Consider the following 22,400-nt stretch of genomic DNA (forward strand, 5'->3'; position numbering starts at 1 on the left):
TGATCCCTGGGTCAGGAAGATCCCCTGGCAAAGGGAATGGCAACCCACTTCAGTATTCTTGCCTGGAGAATTGCATGGACAGAGGAGCAGTGGGCTACAGTCCATGGGGTTGCAAAGAGTAGGACACAACTGAGTGCCTAACATGCTAATCTATATACATGGTTAAGTAAAAGTAAAATAAATGATATTGCAATGACACAAGGGATAGGAGGGAAAAACTGGGCATACAGGTACTTTTAGTGAAGCACCATGTGTTATTTGAAAGAGGACTTAGTTATAAATGAATAGTACAAACTCTAGGGCAAGAACTGGAAAACAATTTTTAAAAAAAGCACAAACGATATGCGAATAAAAGAGAAAATGGAATCGTAAAATGCTGTTATAACCACAAATGGCAGGAAAAATGTAAAATACAAAACCAAAGAACAAGAGTAACAAACAGAAAATAATAACAAATATGGTAAATATTAGCCCAATTATATTAATAATCACTTTAAATGTCAATGATTCAAATACATAGAGACTGTCAGAGTGGATAAAAAAGAAAAAAAAAAAAAAAGCCCTAACTATATGTTGTCTATAAGAAATCAACTTTAAATATAGAGACACATACAGATTCAAAGTAAACAGATGTAGAAAGATATACCATGATACCACCAATAAGAAAGCAGGATATACTAATTTCAGAGACAGCACACTTCAGAGTAAGGAAGATAACCCAGGATAAAGGGGGGCATAACCTAATGACAAAGAGGTCACTATTCCAAGAAGACATAATCAATCCTAAGGTGTATGTACCTGAAAACAGGGTGTCAAAATATGTGAGGCAAAAACTGACAGCACTGCAAGGAAAACAGAAGAACCCACTATTATAGCTGGAGACTGTAATACCCCTCTCAGAAAACGAGAGACCTAGCAGGCAGAAAATTGGTAAGGATACAGTTGAACTTAACAGCTTCATCAATCAAGTGAATATAATTGACATTTATAGACTATTTCATTCAACAATAGCAGATTACACATTCTTCCCAGACTCGCACACAACATTCACCAGATAGACTATACGTGGGCCATAAAACACACCTTAACAAATTAAAAAAAAAATAGAAATCATATGATGTCTGCTCTTAGACCACAATGGAATTAAACTAGAAATCAATAACAAAAAGATAGCTGGTAAAGCCCCAAATGCTTGGAAATTAAACAGCACAGTTCTAAGTAACACATAGGTCAAAAAATATTTTGAAATAAATGGAGAAATTCTGGAAATGAATGTTTATAATGGCTGTACCACACTGTAAATGTATTTTATGACAAAGAACTGTACGTATTAAAATGATTAAAATGGTAAATTTTGTTTTATATACATACTTTACCACAATAAAAAATTTCAATGCATATAAATAAAACAAACTATTAGTATTTAAGGTTTAATCCCTCAATATACTCTAATACATCCAATACTTAAAAATTTCACCATTTAGGGTATAATTTTAGTTAGAACTCAACCATTTAACTATTCTAAAATGGTATTAACACATTTCCAAAATTACTTTTGCTATAATGGATTGTTAAACATCCATTTCAGATTCTTCTTAAATAATTAAGGAAGACCTTTGTGACTGTTGTGAAGGAAATAAGAAATCTTAATTTAAAACATTTCTACAAAGGTTGCAAAAATACAACTTAAAGTACCTTATAACCATCAGGTTTAACATACTGAAGTAAAAATATCCTACATAAGTTTCTTTAAAAAATTTTCAACAAAGAATGATATACTTTGTTCTGCTCTTATGTTTGCAATTGAAGGTACTATTAATTTTAGACTCTGCTCTGGGGTTTAAAAGTTGTATCCACGGTTCTGTGAAAATGAGGATCACTGACAAGTTCTTAATGATTACAATAATTTATCTTTTTGCACTATACCCATCAGATCAGATTAGATCAGTTGCTCAGTCGTGTCTGACTCTTTGCGACCCCATGAATTGCAGCACGCCAGGCCTCCTTGTCCATCACCAACTCCCGGAGTTCACTCAGACTCACGTCCATTGAGTCAGTGATGCCATCCAGCCATCTCATCCTCTGTCGTCCCCTTCTCCTCCTGCCCCCAATCCCTCCCAGCATCAGAGTCTTTTCCAATGAGTCAACTCTTCACATGAGGTGCCCAAAGTACTGGAGTTTCAGCTTTAGCATCATTCCTTCCAAAGAAATCCCAGGGCTGATCTCCTTCAGAATGGAGTGGTTGCATCTCCTTGCAGTCCAAGGGACTCTCAAGAGTCTTCTCCAACACCACAGTTCAAAAGCATCAATTTTTCAGCGCTCAGCTTTCTTCACAGTCCAACTCTCACATCCATACATGACCACAGGAAAAACCATAGCCTTGACTAGACGAACCTTTGTTGGCAAAGTAATGTCTCTGCTTTTGAATATGCTATCTAGGTTGGTCATAACTTTCCTTCCAAGGAGTAAGCGTCTTTTAATTTCATGGCTGCAGTCACCATCTGTAGTGATTTTGGAGCCCAGAAAAGTCAAGTCTGACACTGTTTCCACTGTTTCCCCATCTATTTCCCATGAAGTGGTGGGACCGGATGCTATGGCTTATTTTCATACAGATTTAAAATGAGAAGATGGAAGAAAGTGCTTAACTGAAGTTTTACGCCAACCCAAATCTTTACCATTTTCTTGTCAGTATTTATGTCTCATTCTGTATAACTAAAAACTATATGCTAAGATATTCTATAGAAAATCTGTGACTAAATATACTTACCTTCCTACACATCAATTACCTATACCTTTACTATTCATTCCAATCTAATTAGCATTCATATATTAGTTATTCTAAACATTACCCATTTAGTAGGTAATTTCCAACAGTACTCTAAAATGTAAACAAAAAACATCAAGGGTATTAATTCAATTTTATAAAGTATTTAAGAGGAATTCTGAAGTTCCTTTTCAAAACAGTATAAGTATGAAACTGTTTTCATAGGTTTTAATGAACTGTTACGAGCTCTGATATTAAGTAACATTAAGAGTATTGAGTAAAATGATCTGCTATATTAAGCAGGTTACATTCAGCAGTGGTTTTGAATAAACTGAGGTATAGGAAAAAAAGAAGATAAAAGAAATGGTGGACAAGGTTTCACTTGAAAATTATGTTTCTCACTAAAAACACCAAACATGGACTGAGCACACACAACTTTATTCCAGGATATGTCTGTGGTCACTAAAATGATTTTTGAATGCTGGCATCAGCTACAGCAAAATGGTGGTGTAGGTTTTAAAAGACATGGGCCATTAAAACCATTTCACTATACCTCCCATAAATTCTAAGGCAGTAAAATCTATTTTAATGAATTAAGACTTATTTTATCTGCTATATTAATTTTAGTTAAAATTTATTATAAAGCATTTTATTTTTATTTTTTAAAATTTTATTTTATTTTTAAACTTTACAATATTGCACATTTTAAATGCTTTATAATAATTTACATTTTCATTTTTTCCCTTTCCCTTAATCAATATAAATGTTATACCCATCTCTGTGTGGGGACGTGAATTATAATTTCACCAATCTGAACATATACAGTAGTTTTTCAATTTGTCAAATGCCCATTTTCTTGAAGGCAAATGCTTTTTTAAGACTATAACCTTCAATCATATCATTAAGGAAAACAGTTTACTCTGCAACAATACTGTTCCTCAAGACAGTACTAGGTGAAGAACAGACTACTCAGAAATAGCTCTTAATTAATTAGATTACTTGCTTACATATTTTTCTAAGATTCTAACTCTGAGCACTTTTTTCCTTAGCACTTACTTTTTTGGTCAAAGAGTCATCAGAATCCGAAGGCATTCTTGTTGACACGTGAAATATTACTTCAACTGTAGAGGTAGCAAAATATGGTGTGGTCAATCCAGTGCTTTTATTTTTTTGTAGTCCTCCCATGAAACCACAATGGTTTGTAAGATTTACCTAGAAGCAATGAAAAGACACAAAATGTTTATTAACAAAACCAAACTAAACTCACTACGGAAAAAGACTCAAATCTCTCACTTTGCAAAAATATGGGGAATGAAGTCTTTTGCATACTACCAACCATGGCTTGTCCCAGAATTATTAGTTAGAGCTATTCTATACACTGGTAGATCTTCTTAAGTATCTGAGGATCTCTAATTAGCAGGAACTAATTAGCAAAGGAATCAACTGCTGAGCACTATGCATCTTAGGCTGCTAGGTGTTAAACTGTAAAGTCTGTGGGGGAGGCACCGAGGGCAGAGAGGAAAAACCAAGTGGCAAAAATCAAGACTGGAAATGATCTGGGGAAAAGTTCAAAAAAAGACCCAGTAATGTCATCTGATTAAATAATTAATTTGGTGTGACATATTTATTCATCAAAACTAGTTTCTTAATTATTAGTACCTATCATAGCCCAGGACAAAAATACAAAAACGCACACTTCAAATGCATTTAAAAAAAACTTCAAATTAATCTTTGCAAAGACTTTTAAATCTCTTTTTCCCAATTATAAGTATGATATATTTAATATCAGGGTCATTTCACTGGATGATATCCCCTGGACTTGTTCAACACACAGACCAGTAACTTGTGCTCATTGTAAAAAACCAAAGAAATATTGTAAAGAAAAAAACGAAAACTTAAACACTGCTTGTATCTCTCCATTCAGAGAAACAAGCTATGTATACACTTGTAAAAAACAAAATATAAGTTAAGTGCAAAGCAAAGACTTACAAAAGCAAATTTCTGCATATTTGAACTGAACATGTCTCTACTAGCAGTATATCCTATTAATGGCTGAATGTATAAATAACAAGTTAGCTGTCATGCTATTACCATAAGATTTCCTCATTTATAATGTCTTAAATTTATTTTTAACTAAGTAATACATTCATACAATTAAAAGTTCAAAAGACTTATCACCCAGCAATCCCACTGCTGGGCATACACACTGAGGAAACCAGAAGGGAAAGAGACACGTGTACCCCAATGTTCACCACAGCACTGTTTTTAATAGCCAGGACATGGAAGCAACCTAGATGTCCATCAGCAGATGAATGGATAAGAAAGCTGTGGTACATGTACACAATGGAGTATTACTCAGCCATTAAAAAGAATACATTTGAATCAGTTCTAATGAGGTGGATGAAACTGGAGCCTATTATACAGAGTGAAGTAAGCCAGGAAGAAAAACACCGATACAGTATACTAACGATATATATGGAATTTAGAAAGATGGTAACGATAACCCTGTATGCGAGACAGCAAAAGAGACACAGATGTATAGAACAGTCTGTTGGACTCTGTGGGAGAGGGAGAGGGTGGGATGATTTGGGAGAATGGCATTGAAACATGTATAATATCATATAAGAAACGAATCGCCAGTCAAGGTTCGATGCAGGATACAGGATGCTTGGGGCTGGTGCACTGGGATGACCCAGAGGGATGGTACGGGGAGGGAGGTGGGAGAGGGGGTCAGGATGGGGAACACATGTACACCCGTGGCGGATTCATGTGGATGTATGGCAAAACCAATACAATACTGTAAAGTAATTAGCCTCCAATTAAAATAAATAAATTTTTAAAAAAAGTTTAAAAGATACATCAGTATTTTTTCTTCTTCCATATTTCTCATCTCTAGCTACTCAGTTTCACTCTAACAAATCAATTTCTTAAGTATGCTTCCAAAAATGTTCTCTATATACAATTAAATTTTAAAAGTATGTATGTGCGTGTGCACACACACACAACATAGATATACAATGTTCTGCAACTTACTTTAATGCACTTAAAACTTCTTGAAAAATACTCCTTATTAGTAAGTAAAGAGACTCCTCATCTTTTTGTTTTTATGACTTCACAGAAGTCCTTTTTCTTGATATACAATAATTTAGTGCCCTACTTGAAGGATATTTAGACTTTCCCAATCTTTTGCTATTACAGTCAATGCTGCAATGGATAACACTGAACACATATCATGCTGCATTTGTGAAAGCAGATCTGTAGGACAGTCAAAAGTGGAAATGTAAGTCAAAGGACATGTGCATTTCTGATTTTGAAACTCACTAGCAAATTGGTCTCTGTAGACTGTACCAACAGTTGCATAAGTGTTTCTCTCATATGCTCTCAAATATATTATCAAACTGTATGACCTCTGCTGATAGGTTAAAAAATGATATTTTGAGTGTACCTTTTGTTGCTTTCTTTTAGAAAGTTATTTACTTTCAAGTCAATTTTCTTGAGTACATAAAGGAGAAAGTCTTAAGTTTAGCGCTCCTTGCTATACAACAGTTCTGTAACATGTGCAGATCTCTAATTTTTAATTAAATGTTTTATCTGGAGATTAATTATAGATTCTACAAAGTTCTAAGAAATAATAGAAAGATAATACCCTTTGCTGAGATTCCCCCAATGCAGAACCATATTATAACCAGGATACTGATACTCATATGATTGATACAACATTTTCATCACCACAAGGATTCCCCGTGTTGCCTTGTTACACGACCCACACCCACTTCCCCCCTACCCCACCTCCTTCTTAATGCCTGGCAATCACTAACTTGTTCTTTACTACTAGAACTGTCATTTCAAGAATCGTATGTAAGTGGATTATGTGGCATGTAACTTTTCCAAGTGTTTGGAGAGTTTCCCATTATTTCTGTTAATGATTTCAAGTTTGAGCCTACTGTAGTTGGAGAACACACTGTGTGATTTCAACACCTTAAAATGTGCTGAAGTTTCTTTTAATGGTTCATACATGGTCTATCTTGGTATATGTTCCTTAGACACTGAAAATATGTTATGATATAGCTGGGTGGAGTGTTTTATATAAATGTTAATTAGGTCCTATTGGTTGTTGGTGGTGTTGAGACCCTCTATATACTTGCTGATTTTCTGTCTACTTCTCTCAGTTGTTGAGAGAGGGGTAAAGTCTCCATTTATAATTGTGAATCTGCCTATTTCTTCTTTCGGTTCTATCAGCTCTGCTTCACACATTTTGCAGTTCTGTTGTCTGCTGCACACATGTTTAGGATTTTTAAGTCTTCTTAGTGGACTGACCCTTTTATCACTGTTATAGAATGTCCCTTATCTCTGATAATTTTCTCTGAAGCCTACCTTATCTAATATAAATTCAGTCACTCTGGCTTTAAGATTTGCACAATGTAATTTTTTCTGTCCATTTACTTTCTACCAGCCTATATTATTACACTCAAAGTGAGTTTCTTTTACAATGCATATAAGTGAGTCATGTTCTTTAATCCACTCAGCCAATTTTTTGGGGAAAAAAAACAAACATCTATTTATTTGGCTGCCTTGGGTCTCAGCTGAAGCACATGGGATCTTTCGGCATGCTGGGTCTTTCACTGCAGCATGCTAGCTCTTTGCTGTGGTTTGCAGGCTTCTCTCTCAAGCGGTGGTGTACAGGCTTTAGAGCATGTGGGCTCAGCAGCTGCAGCACATGCATGGGCTTAGCTGCCCTGCAATATATGGGATCCTAGTTCCCTGACCAGGGATCAAACCTGCTTCTCCTGCACTGGAAGGTGGATTCTAAACCACTGGAGCACCAGAAGTCCCAACTCTGCCAATTTTAATTGTTATATTTAGATCATTAATATTTCTTGTAATGACAGATAAGCTCACCATTTTATTTTTTTGTTCTCTGCACATTGCTGTTTTATTTTTCTATCTCCTACAGGTTACCTGAAACATATTTTAGAACTCTGATTTTAGTTATCATTTTGAGTGTATCTTCTGTTATATGTTTCTTACTGGTTTTTCTTGGTATTTATTATATTAAACATACCTTATTACAGTCTACCGATGTTGTCATTTTACCAGTTTGAGTGAAACACAGAAACCCTATGTCACTTTATGTCCTTTAACCCTCCCCTGTTTGTAATATAATTGCCATGAATATTTGCTTGGTGGTGGTGGTGTTTAGTTGCTAAGTTGTGTCTGACTCTTTTGCGACCCCCAAGGACTGTAGCCTGCAAAGCTCCTCTTCCATAGGATTTCCCTAGCAAGAATACTGGAGTGGGTTGCCATTTCCTTCTCCAGGGGATATTTCCAACCCAGAGACTGAACCCACGTCTCCTGATTTACAGGCGGATTCTTTTAACACTGAGCCACATGGGAAGTCCAATTTCCAGTATACTATAGTTATATATGTGTTCTTTACATATATTTCCCCTCACACCACAATTACTGAAGCCCACGTGCCTAGAGCCCACAACAAGAGAAGCCACTGCAATGAGAAACCCATGCAACGCAATGTAGAGTAGTCCCTGCTAGACACAACTAGAGAAAGCCCACATATAGTAATGAAGACAGCACAACCAACAATGAATAAATTAAAAATAAAAATTCTAAAAGTGGGTTCCTCCATTTATATATATTTTAAATATGAATTAAAATTTTAAAATATGATGCATATATATGTATATTCATCAAATCTCAGAGCACAAATTTTGCTGATCCAATATATATAAAATGTCTGCTATTAATGACAAATCAATCAGCCACATCAAGTTCATTTTCTCTTAGAACATGTCTACCTCACCATTTTACAATTTAAATAAACATACTAATTCAGATCTATTACAAACACCTCACTTCCCAGCTATAATTATTAACACAGACAAATTGGTTCAGGAACCTTGACATGAATTGGTTGCTAGCATGACATAGAGTGCAGCACCTTCCAATATTTCCTACTTTGTGATTGGAGATACTCTCTCTCAGGAACATGCCCTCTTGAATGAACTGTCTCTTTTTTGGGTACCAAACCTTAGAGGGCAATGTAGGCCTCAGGTGAGTGAGAGGTATACTTTAACAAAGATGAAGAACAGAAAATGAGAGGCAAGAGACTGGTAGAAGGGTTCTCACACATTAATTTTAGTTAAGTTGAGGATTAGAAACTTATCTCCTCATAACTAACCATGCCAACATGGTTAGTTAGAATCCTTGGGACAGTCCTAGAATATTTATATGTTCATTTTAAGATCACTAGTCTAATGGTCATAATTATGAGGAAAATCTGGATCTTTTAAGTCTATGAGTTTAGCACGCTCTGACAATATATTATATGATAAAACAGTCAAAAGATTTCCTAAGTCCCAATTGCTGCTGTCTTTGTAGATGAGACATAAGGCAGAAACAATAACAAATCCATTGTTAAGTTGCTGAGTCTCCTAAAATAATGCTTCTAAAGTAAACTAAAAGGAAAAAGAAAACCGCTGCTTCCAAATAGAAATAAAATGATATTTATATAATTTAAAAACAATACCTCCCAACCAAGACCAGCTACAAAATCTTCATATGCTTGACTTCCTCCTGTATTGGTGAGAATGGAATGTTTGTCTTCTTGTCCTTCAGCAACATAAAATACTGCAATTTTGTGTGTCTCTCGGCTATAAAACAAAAAATTTCACCATTCATTTAATCATTCATTTATCCAATAATAAACTTCTAAATATGGAGCAATAAAAAAGATGAAAATGAATTAAACCTTATAATCTACAGAGAGTAGATTATAAGTAACTATAAATTACTTAGATTACTATAGTTACTTAAATTGTAAGTAACTATAAGTAAAAAATCCTGAAAGTTACAAAATTGTGATTTGAACAGAAGAAAAGCATGATTACTTTTGACTGAGAAATTAGACAGAAATTTAAAAGAGAAGGTAATATTAAGTTCGGTAAAGGTAACTAAGATTTGACAGATGAAGAAGAGAAGGTATCAGGAAAGACACATAGGTGTGAATACACAAAGCCATCTGAGGAGCTGCCTGTTGTACAATGTAGCTGAATCCCAGAGTCAGAGGGACTGTGTTTTAGAACTAAAGCTAAGTAGGAGTAAAGAGATGAATAAGAAATGATCCATTTCTCCAAATTACTTGTAAGAAATTCATACATAAATACTATAAAACTTTATGAAATAACTGACAACTTCTGAGACATTTTAGTTTTAGTTCTCCCTAAAATTAAAAATGCTCCTAGCAAACTTGTTGTATGAAATTTGGGTTTCCAAGGTAACAATAAACGACTCAAGCAAACAACAACTACCAATGTACTTCTGATTCAAAGACACAAAGTAGAAAGTAAAAGAAATGGAAAAAGATGCTATGCAAATAGTAAGCAAAAGGGCTGATGTTGCTATATTAGACTTTTAAATAAAAATGTTACAGGTAGTTCAGAGAGAAGTCTTAGGGTGAGATGGGGGTTGGTTTGGGTACAAGGGATTATTTTTTCCATTCTGTGTATGTATGTCATTAATCTGACAAGTCTCCTTACTCCCCACTTGTCTGTCCCCATTCCCATATCTGAATGGTACAAGCAATAAAGACTAAAAAGCTATTAGAGCTAGTAAATGACTTCAGAAAGGATTTAGGATATAGTATCAACATACAAAAAACCAACTGTACTTTTATAAACTAACAATGAACAATCCAAAAAGAAAGAAAGCCATTTCTTTTATAATAGCATCAAAAATACACAATAATAAAAATGCTTAACAAAAATATTTTATACTAACAAAAGTACAAACCTTAAATACTCTGAAAGCCACAAAATGTTGTTGAAGAAAAGTAAAGATCTTTAAAAAAATCCCATATTCATGGACTTAGAAACTTATTATAATATTTACCAAATTGATTATAAATTTAATACAACTTTTACCAAAATCCTAGCTTCCCTTTTTTTTGTAGAAGTTGATAAGCCAATTCTAAAATTCACAAGAAAATGCAAAAATTCCAAATAGTCAAAATAATCTTGAAAAAGAAGAATGAAGTCAGAGGACTCATAATTCCCAGCCTTTAAGCCTGCTACAAAACTATAGCAATCAATGGACCGTGGTACTATCATGGAAGTGAAAGTAGATCATTCCTGGCCAACTCTTTGTGACTCCCTGGACTGTAGCCTGCTAGGTGCCTCTGCCCTGGAATTCTCCAGGCAAGAATACTGGAGTAGGCAGCCATTCCTTTCTCCAGGGGATCTTCCCAACCCAAGGATCGAACCTGGGTCTCCTGCAATGCAGGCAGATTCTTTACTATCTGAGCCACCAGGGAAGCCCGTGGTATTACTATAGCAGAGACATATATATGTGGTCTTTTGTGACAGGATTTTTAGCACAGTGTTCCCAAAATTCATCTATGTTGCTCAGCATTTCTTCTTATCCCTGAATAATAATGCATTTGTAAATGTACATTTTGTTTATTCATTCATAAGTTGTTGGATATTTGCATTAATTTCACTTCTCAACTGTTATGAATAGTGCTGCTATAAAATATAAACATTTGTATCATTTTTTAATGGACAAAAAAGGCTTTCTGCAACAATACCAAGCCAATTCAATGGGAGAAAAAAATTAGTATTTTCAACAAATAGTCCTGAGGGAACTGGATATCTGAAATGCAAAAGAATAAAGTTGGAATCTTACCTCACAACATATACAAAAATTAAAAAGCATTACAGACCCTAAATACATGGTATAAAATGATAAAAATCTTATTAAAAAGTTCACAGAACTATAAAATGTCCATGTAAATAACGACATGAATGTTTATAGCAGGATTATTCATAACAGCCAAGAAGTGAAACTAACGCAAATGTCCATTAATTTATGAATGAATAAACAAAATGCAGTCTATTCACAAATGAGTATTATTCAGGGATAAGAAGAAATGAAGTGTTGACATATGCTGCAACATAGATGAATTCTGAGAACACAGTGCTAAAAAGCCCTCACAAAAGACCACATATGTTTGATTCCTATTATATTAAATATCCAGAATAGGCAAATCTATAGAGAAAGAAAGTAGATAAATGTTGTCTACAGCTGGTGAGTAGGGGGTAGTGTTCAGGGGTAATGGAGAATGACTAGTAATGGGAACAATGTTTCTTTTTGAAGCAAATACTCTAAAATTGCTCTGAGAGCTGTCTATGAATATACTAAAAACATGTACACTTTCAGTGAACCTTATGGTATGTGAATTACATCTCAAGAAAGATGTTAAAGTTGGAAGTATGAAGTAAATTTAAGTTGGAAGTATGTGTAAATTCTGATCCTGGCAGAAAGGGCACCTCTCAGTGTTCTCAATATTCCAGGTAAAGGGCTATCAGCTAGAACTCATAAATCACAATTAATAAAGTTGAGCAGAGTTATATAGAAATGTTCACCTATTACTAAGTCAAAAAGAGAAATACATGTGCCAAATAGGAAAATTTAGAAAATAAATCTTTAAAATGCAAAAGTAAAGAAGGAATCACTTTATATTATCTATGCTCTTTCTAAAATTTGTAAAAGTAGAGCTTGTTGTTTGGTCACCCAGTCGTGTCTGACTCTTTGCAACTCCATGGACTGCAGGCCTCTAATGTGAAGGAGACTTTACCTGCCCTTTAAAGTCAGATGTTAATTTTTCACCATTTCTTGTTTTTCTACTTACTACTTCTACTAAAATGCTTGGTACATATCAGATTGCCATTAAATTATTAGGTACCACAACAGTGAATGAAGTAAAAAATTTTAGAAAAAAATGAGTTTAGTGAACTTGTAGGCACAAATATTCTATAAGTCCAGTACTGGCAAAATATTATGAGCTTACTATCGGAAAATTAAAAGTGAAATATGCTAAGTTACAAGCACTCTTGATTCCTTATATATACATTGCAATAGAAAGAATGATAAAAATAATTGAGATTTGAAATTTAAAAATATGGTAGTTCAACCATGCAGAATAGGAATGAGTTAATCTAGTCAAAGAAAAGAGAGGATATATAAATGGTTGAAGAGATAAGACTATAAAGAAAGTATCTTTTCATTTTCTTTCTTCCTAATCCTGGAGACAAATAATCAGGTTTGTTTCCAGATTCTTGGCTTAAGAAGAAGCTCAAAGTTGTCTTACTATCTATCGCATAATTACAATGAAGTTTTACTTGAACCCATTATATAAGTCAGAAGAACAAAGGGAACTGGTTTCATTATTTAATTCTTATAAAAAGGCAAAATAAATGTCATGTGTTCATTTGGCATATAATATCAAAAAGAGAATCTATGCTGTCTCAGTGAAGATGTCCTCCAAACACTCCAGCTATATATGAGAATGGAAGTAGTTTAGCAGCAGCCAAGAAACAGAAAGGCATAAGGTAATGTAAAGTAACCATGAATAGCCGAGATTGGCTGGTATGGTCTGAGTTCTAAAGAATGTGATCAGGCACTGGGAAGTCACTAAGGAAAAAAATAAAAATTTTATTTTAAAACAAAGTAATTTTAACATGACTTTTGAAGCCAGGGGAAAAGAACATTTAAAGAGAGAACAGACACATAGTAGAAAAAAAAAGAGAGAGAGAGAACAGACGACAGTATTGAATTTTTAGGGGATATAATACTCATGAGGTTGTTAGGGCAGAAACTATTCTGTATTATATTGTAATGGGGTATGTGCCCTCAGTCGCTTCATTTGTGTCTGATTCTTTTGCGACCACATGGACTATAGCCCATCAGGCTCCTCTGTCCATGGGATTCTCCAGGCAAGAATACTGGAGTGGGCTGACATGCCCTCCTCCAGGTGATCATCCCACCCACAACTCTTGTGTCTCCTGCATTGAAGGTGGATTCTTAACTGCTGAGCCCGAATGGTGTACATGTGTCACTATACATTTGTTAAATTTCATTATCTCATACAATATACAATGCCAAGAGTGAACTCTAACATAAAATTCAGTTAATATAGCAGTAACTATGTGTTACCCACAATCAAAGAAAACTAACCAATCTAATCACATGGACCACAGCCTTGTCTAACTCAATGAAACTAAGCCATGCCATGTAGGGCGACCCATGGGTCATGGTGGAGAGTTCTGACAAAATGTGGAGAAGGGAATGGCATACCACTTCAGTATTCTCGCCTTGAGAAACCCCATGAACAGTATGAAAAGGCAAAAAGAGAGAGGACATTGAAAGATGAACTCCCCAAGTCAGCAGGTGCCCAATATGCTACTGGAGATCAGTGGAGAAATAACTCCAGAAAGAATGAAGGGATGGAGCCAAAGCAAAAACAACACTCAGTTGTGGATGTGACTGGTGATAGAAGCAAGGTCCAATGCTATAAAGAGAAATATTGCATAAGAACCTGGAATGTTGGTCCATGAATCAAGGCAAATTGGAAGCAGTCAAACAGGAGATGGCAAGAGTGAACATCGACATTTTAGGAATCAGCGAACGAAAATGGACTGGAATGGGTGCATTTAACTCATATGACCATAATATCTACTACCGTGGGCAAGAAACCCTTTAGAAGAAATGGAGCAGCCATCACAGTCAACAAAAGAGTCCGAAATGCAGTACTTGGATGCAATCTCAAAAACAACAGAATGATATCTGTTCGTTTCCAAGGCAAACCATTCAATATCAAGGTAATCCAAGACTGTGCCCTGACCAGTAACACTGAAGAAACTGAAGTTGAACGGGTCTATGAAGACCTACAAGACCTTTTAGAACTAACACCCAAAGATGATGTTCTTTTCATTACAGGGGACTGATATGCAAAAGTAGGAAGTCAAGAAACACCTGGAGTAACAGGCCAATTTGGCCTTGGGAGTACAGAATGAAGCAGGGCAAAGGTTAATAGAGTTTTGCCAAGAGAACACACTGGTCATAGCAAACACCCTCTTCCAACAACACAAGGGAAGACTCTACACATGGACATCACCAGATGGTCAACATGGAAATCAGATTGATTATATTCTTTGCAGCCAAAGATGGAGAAGCTCTATACAGTCAGCAAAAACAAGACCAGGAACTGACTGTGGCTCAGATCATGAACTCCTTATTGCCAAATTCAGACTTAAACTGAAGAAAGGAGGGAAAACCCAGTAGACCATTCAGGTATGACCTAAATTAAATCCCTTACAATTTATACTGTGGAAGTGAGAAATAGATTTAAGGGACTAGATCTGATAGACAGAGTGCTTGATGAACTATAGATGGAGGTTTGTGACACTGTACAGGAGACGGGGATCAAGACCATCCCCAAGAAAAAAAAATGCAAAAAAGCAAAATGGCTGGTTGAAGAGGCCTTACAAATAGCTGTGAAAAGAAGAGAAGTGAAAAGCAAAGGAGAAAAGGAAAGATATACCTATCTGAATGCACAAAGAATAGCTAGGAAAGATAAAGCCTTCCTCAGTGATCAGGTCAAAGACATAGAGGAAAACAATAGAATGGGAAAGACTAGAGATCTCTTCAGGAAAATTAGAGATACTAAGGGAACATTTCATGCAAAGATGGGCTGAGTAAAGGACAGGAATGGTATGGACCTGACAGAAGCAGAAGATATTAACAAGAGGTGGCAAGAATACACAGAAGAACTGTACAAAAAAGATCTTCACAACCAAGATAATCATGATGGTGTGATCACTCACCTACAGCCAGACATCCTGGAATGGGAAGTCAAGTGGGCCTTAGGAAGCATCACTACAAACAAAGCTAGTGGAGGTGATGGAATTCCAGTTGAGCTATTTCACATCCTGAAAGATGATGTTGTGAAAGTGCTGCACTCAATATGTCAGCAAATTTGGAAAACTCAGCAGTAGCCACAGGACAGGAAAAGGTCAGTTTTCATTCCAATACCAAAGAAAGGCAATCCCAATGAATGCTCAGAGTACCGCACAATTGCACTCATCTCACACACTAGTAACGTAATGCTCAAAATTCTCCAAGACAGGCTTCAGCAATACATGAACCGTGAACTTCCAGATGTTCAAGCTAGTTTTAGAAAAGACAGAGGAACCAGAGATCAAATTGCCAACACCTGCTGGATCATCAAAAAAAGAAAAGAGTTCCAGAAAAACATCTACTTCTGCTTTATTGACTATGCCAAAGCCTTTAACTGTGTGGACCACAATAAACTGTGGAAAATTCTGAGAGAGATGGGGATACCAGACCACCTGATCTGCCTCCTGAAAAATATGTATGCAGGTCAGGAAGCAACAGTTAGAACTGGACACGGAACAACAGACGGGGTTCCAAATAGGAAAAGGAGTACGTCAAGGCTGTATATTGTCATCCTGCTTATTTAACTTATATGCAGAGTACATCAGGAGAAACAGTGGGCTGGAATAAGCACAAGCTGGAATCAAGATTGCTGGGAGAAATATCAATAACCTCAGATATGCAGATGATACCACCCTTATGGCAGAAAGCGAAGAACTAAAGAGCCTCTTGATGAAAGTGAAAGAGGAGAGTGAAAAAGTTGGCTTAAAGCTCAACATTCAGAAAACTAAGTTCATGGCATCTGGTCCCATCACTTCATGGCAAATAGATGGGGAAACAGTGTCAGACTTTATTTTGGGGGGCTCCAAAACCACTGCAGATGGTGACTGCAGCCATGAAATTAAAAGACGCTTATTCCTTGGAAGGAAAGTTATGACCAACCTAGACAGCATATTAAAAAGCAGAGACATTACTTTGCCAACAAAGGTCCATCTAGTCAGGGTTATGGTTTTTCCAGTAGTCATGTATGGATGTGAGAGTTAGACTATAAAGAAAGCTGAGTGCTGAAGAGTTGATGATTTTGACCTGTGGTGTTGGAGAAGACTCTTGAGAGTCCCTTGGACTGCAAGGAGATCCAGTCCATCCTAAAGGAGATCAGTCCTGAGCGTTCTTGGAAGGACTGATGTTGAAGCTGAAACTCCAATAGTTTGGTCACCTGATGCGAAGAACTGACTCATCTGAAAAGACCTTGATGCTGGGAAAGATTAAAGGTGGGAGAAGGGGACGACAGAGGATGTGATGGTTGGGTGGCATAACTGACTCAATGGACCTGAGTTTGCATGAATTCTGGGAGTTGGTGATGGAAAGGGAGGCCTGGCGTGCTGTGGTTCATGGGGTTGCAAAGAGTCAGACATGACTGAGCGACTGAACTGAATATTCATTTTATGAATCTGGCTGTAACATTAATTTTAAAAATATGAGAACACACAAAAATTAAACTAAAATATTCTAACAGATGAACCATGCCCTAATTAAATATGAAATTGTAGTAAATTTAACCCAGCAAGAAGTCATAGGACCTAGGAAGGTTTATCCCAAGAATTCAATAATTATTTAATATAAACAATCTAATTAATATGTATCGAATAGGTAAGAAAGCAAAGGCTGAATGCAAAATAAATAAAAACATATGAAAACTTAAATTGATGCTGAAAAGGATTCCCACAACATTTAACACCTGTTCATTATGAAATTTCATAGGAAACAAGCTACTTTTTCAGCATGATAAAAATAATCTATTTCAAACTAATAACCAATATTTTACTTAAGGATTAAATAGAAGAGTCATTTCTATTAAAAGTAGAAAAGACAGGGATGACCAGTCTTCCTATAGCTATTTAAAACTGTAGTGAAAGTTTCAGTCAGTGCAATAAGACATGATGATATAAGCAAAAGAAAGCATAACCTTTTTTTTGTCATTACTTTTTGAAAGGAGGTGATTTGCAGAAAATGATTACACACCTAAACAAATCCTAAGAGTGAGACAACTATAAAATGTTTAAAATCAATAAGAGTCATCCCAGGGTGCACTGGGATGACCAAGAGGGATGGAATGGGGAGGGTGGTGGGAGGGGGGTTCAGGATGGGGAACACATGTACACCCCTGGCAGATTCATGTCAATGTATGGCAAAACCACTACAATACTGAAAAGTAATTAGCCTCCAATTACAATAAATAAATTTATATTAAAATAAATAAATTCCTGATTTGGTAATGGCAAAAAATAAAATCAAATCAATAAGAGAATTCATTAAGGTATTTGGATAGAAAAAGAGTGAGGGGAAAGATTCTACTCAGAATATGCAACACAAAAGTACAATATATCCCTAAGAGTAACGTCCAGGTCTCAGAACAAATAAAAAACACTCTATGATTATGAATGAGAAAGTGAAAGTGAAGTCGCTCAGTCGTGTCCGACTCTTTGTGACCCCATGGACTGTAGCCTACCAGGCTTCTCAGTCCATGGCATTTTCCAGGAAAGAGTAATGGAGTGGGTTGTCATTTCCTTCTCCAGGGGATCTTCCCGACCCAGGGATTGAACCCAGGTCTCCCGCATTGTAGGCAGACGCTTTACTCTCTGAGCCAGAATGGGAAGAATGGTGATAATAAGGGTATTTCCTCTTTCCACAGGAAAGTTTTATTGCAAATCCAATCAAAATATCAATGGGATTTTTTCCCCCTGGAAAATAACATCATAATTCTAACAAAACTCTGGAAGAAAAAACAGGTAAGAACATCTACAAAAAGAAGAATGTGTTTGGATGAAATGAGGAAGAAGACTGATCCTATTAAATACTAAATTATAGAGCTGTAATAAACAGTAACATCTCCAGAAAATTGACAAATTAATAGCAATAAACAGATAGCTTTAAAACAGCTTAATATTTGATAAAGATGATATCAAGTCAATGGGAAACATATGGTCTTTAACAAATTCTATAACAAATTATAGAAATAGACTATTTCCAACATTCAATGTGGTTCCATTTCTCATTCCATAAATCAAAATACATTCCAGATGGGATAAAAAATTAATATAAATATTTAGAAACCTAGAAGGAAACATAACTATTAAGACAGATTTTAAGACAGAACTCTCTAAGCACAAATACAGAAATTAAAAAGAAGATTGAGAGATAATAATTACTACATAAAAATGAAAAACCTGTATGTTAAGCAACCTAAAGATGTTGAAAACTGAATTAGAAGAACTCCCACAATAAACACAAAAATTAATCCTTAAGACATATACACATGTAAAAGAGCTCTTATAATTAATAAAATTCCTAAAGAGGAATTTGGAAACATCAAAAATTTTTTACAAATATATGAAAAATATTAAGTTTACTAGTATTTAAAAACTATACGTTAATAAGATACCATGATCTGCCCCTCAAATTATAAAAATTAAGAAAATGTGATTAATATCTTGTGCTGAATAGGCTGCAGTTACACAATGTTGGTGGGATTAGAAATCAGTACTTACTGGAAAGCAATTTTATAATATATATGGCCTGAAATAAGTTCTTTTGCTTGACCTAAGAATTCTATTTCTAGGAATCTACCATAGGGGAAGAAATAAAAACTCATGTCAAAAATTCCTATAACTTGGTGCCATAAAAATATATATTTTTTAAGAATATCAAAATGGTTGAAAAAAATACTTACAATATAGTTTTTTTAAAGACATAACTTACTACATATTACTATGATTCCAATTTTGTAAAACAAAAATGATAAATATGTCTATCAAAAAGAAAGACTAAAATACATAAAGAAATGTTAACAATAGTTTTATGAATAACAATAGTGTTATTTTTCTATTTTCTGTAATAGCCAAAGAAATCATACATTATTTTAAATAATTATTATGAGGAATGCTAAAAACAAGGAAAAACAAGAATGACTGGAAATGAATAAAAACTATATTTTTTTATAAATCTGGTAGTAAAAACATGAAAGGGATGTACTATAGCTTGAAAGGATAAAAACTGAGGAAAGTTTTGTTTTAAACATATAACAAACAAACTTAGAGCAAGAGAAGTAGAAATACAAGATAAAGAAGGAATAACTTTCTGAAGATCCTAGAGCAGACTAAGAAGGTAGGAAGCAGAAGCATAGAAAGAAAAAAAGTGCTTTTCTGACAAAGAAAACAAGCAAGAGAAGATGGCTCAATACAGAGAAATTTAAAAAAAGAAGATGTAAGGTATGTGTGTTTGATGTTGGAATGGTCTGAATCATCTTTGCATTCCTACAGAATAGTGATGGCAGGGTGAATGGCTTGTTACACACTAGCTTCTCAATGGTCAGAATACAGAGATGACTTTTGATTATACTGACAGCTTGAGGAACAAAGAAATGGTTTATAATAATTAGTTTAAGAAGTAAAGTATTATAAAAGTGAACAAGGGATAAAAAATATGCCAAATAACAGAGATAGCATTGTCGAAGTAAAGATGCATGAATCTACAGTAACTTCCTGTATCATGTTGGTCTGATAATTTTCTCTAGTAATGTACTGCTGCCTAGGAGTAGAGAAAGGAGATGTTAAGAATGATTCTGATTAAAGAACTGGTTATAGAAATATATATCTATATCTATAAACTTAACAGTTTTGAAGTTGAAAGAGAAGGCGTTTTAAAAATGGTTAACAATATGTGAATTTGCTTGACAGGCAGGCAAGTGGAATCAGTGGTGGGTGGGTAAACTGGGAGAACATGAAAAGCAAAAACTGTAGACACAGAAGTATAAAACACCACTCAAGTAAGATGCTGAGACAGTGAAGAAATGTGAATGTTAAGGATGTGGATTTCAAATTTCAGAAATATAAGCATTCTTAATAATGGTAACATCCAAAGTGTTGCTTTACTAATGTTTTTCTAGTTATACTGCCAAAAAGCACCTATTCATAAATTTTATTTTTATGAACCTAAAAAGGAAAGTAGTACATATATGTAAGCTGACCATATGGGAATTTCAGTTAAGTAATATTTTGTAGTTTCTAGTATGAATTTCCCAGGAAATCTCATCCAGATACACCAGGAATCTAGAGATTATTAAAATAGTGATATAACAAGGTTTTCACACCAAAAGCCATATAAAAATGGGTATGTATCCTAGGTCTTAAAAAGAAATCAGGTTTATAGCAATATAACAAACTATCTCCATCTTCTTCATTAATATTTTTGTAGCTACTAGCTTATACACATACACCAGTCATTTCACTTTGGCCTCTTATCATCAAAAGGGAATATCTAAGTATGGGGAAACTAAAGGACATTTTATAGGTTCAATCAGATTTATTCAACTCAAAAGATGATTCTGAAGTATATAAAAAGATACAAATAATCCAAAGATACCAAACATTTAAATGTAGCTGTACATTTTTTTAAATGCTTATTATTTCTAAGATATGTATAAGTGAAAAAAGTTTGTGTTCAGAAATTTATAATTCAATACATTATTATTCACATTATGAATAGAAACAGCTGAGGTGCTATATATAGACTTGAAAATTTCTCAACGACTTACCACTGTCTTGAGTCCAAGTTCCTAAGTTCTCTAAGTAGTTTTTCATTTTTCTTCAGGAGATGAAAACTCCTCCTAAATAGAGAGATTTATAAACATTTTCATCATCTTTGCAGTGAATGACATGACAGTTCTGGAAATACTTTCCACTCTACTCATACAATTCTTACACTTTTCTTGCCTTTTCATACTTCTAACACACAGGAGAAAAGACCCTAAAAAAATGTAAAGAATATGTCATTATTTCTACTGAGTCCCTCATACATTTCTGCTTGTGGATCATTATCTCTTGACCATGTAATTGTCTCCCTGCAGATGCTGTGAGTTTCCCAAACTCATATTCAGAAAAACGGATAAAAGCACTTTGTAGGTTCCTTCTCAAGAGTTTCATAAAAATGTGTGAGAAGGTTGTCCTTCATGAGAAATATTTCACAAAATCTAACTCTTAACCAGATAGGGATATGTAATCCAGATGGAATTTCTTTCTTGTTTTACATTATATGTATTTTTTACACTACAAAGCAGTGTGTAAATTTTACCAAATACATAAAATAGGTGCTGAATATGTATAAATTACATTCATGAAAGTAAAATAGAGCTTCCCTTCTTTTTCTCAAGAAACAATACATGGGCCATTGCACAGCAAAAGAGAGTAGCTGCTGCTGCTGCTGCTAAGTCGCTTCAGTCGTGTCAGACTCTGTGCGACCCCACAGACAGCAGCTCACCAGGCTCCCCGTCCCTGGGATTCTCCAGGCAAGAACACTGGAGTGGGTTGCCATTTCCTTCTCCAATGCATGAAAGTGAAAAGTGAAAGTGAAGTCACCCAGTCATATCTGACTCTTAGCGACCCCATGGACTTCAGCCTACCAGGCTCCTCTGTCCATGGGATTTTTCAGGCAAGAGCACTGGAGTGGGGTGCCACTGCCTTCTCCAAAAAGAGACTAGAAGAAATTTAAATTAGTAGCAATTACCTGTACTGGACATACCAAATTGTGTTCCTGATATAATCTTGCTTTCCCATAAGGCAAAGGATATACTCTTTTAATAAATGGAAGTATTTAAACCAAATTAGATTATAAACACTAGGTAAGAAAGTAGAATTCCAATTCGGTGCTTCACATACGTTTGAATTAGTTTAAGATTTATTCATCCAGTTATATCTGAGCTGCCCTACTATAAATTGAACAAAAACAATGTATTATACATATAAAAACATTTCTTCACTTCCCTACAGCTTTTAGTATCAGAGAAATTTAAAAAATAAATGTATGCTAATAATGCTTATACTTGTACAGTTTA

At 35.0% G+C, this 22,400-nt stretch overlaps 1 protein-coding gene and 1 long non-coding RNA gene across 7 annotated transcripts in view; one reads left to right on the forward strand and one right to left on the reverse strand.

Moving 5' to 3' along the window:
- The window catches only part of RALGAPA1 (Ral GTPase activating protein catalytic subunit alpha 1), a 223,684-nt gene that overhangs the window by 44,004 nt on the left and 157,280 nt on the right, over positions 1-22,400 (reverse strand). For all 6 annotated transcript variants that reach the window (XM_061394116.1, XM_061394112.1, XM_061394115.1 and 3 more), the window contains 3 exons: positions 21,105-21,176; positions 9,309-9,432; positions 3,821-3,976 (listed from right to left, as the gene is read on the reverse strand). In XM_061394116.1, coding sequence (XP_061250100.1) covers positions 3,821-3,976; positions 9,309-9,432; positions 21,105-21,176 — 352 coding nt within the window. The remainder of the gene's footprint in view (positions 1-3,820; positions 3,977-9,308; positions 9,433-21,104; positions 21,177-22,400) is intronic.
- LOC133233961 (uncharacterized) overlaps positions 1-22,400 on the forward strand; it is a 33,769-nt gene that overhangs the window by 10,216 nt on the left and 1,153 nt on the right. Inside the window, exon 2 of the long non-coding RNA XR_009731935.1 lies at positions 18,204-18,300. This is a non-coding gene — a long non-coding RNA (uncharacterized LOC133233961). The remainder of the gene's footprint in view (positions 1-18,203; positions 18,301-22,400) is intronic.

Source organism: Bos javanicus, chromosome 21 (assembly GCF_032452875.1).
Source record: "Bos javanicus breed banteng chromosome 21, ARS-OSU_banteng_1.0, whole genome shotgun sequence".
Lineage (NCBI taxonomy): Eukaryota > Metazoa > Chordata > Mammalia > Artiodactyla > Bovidae > Bos > Bos javanicus.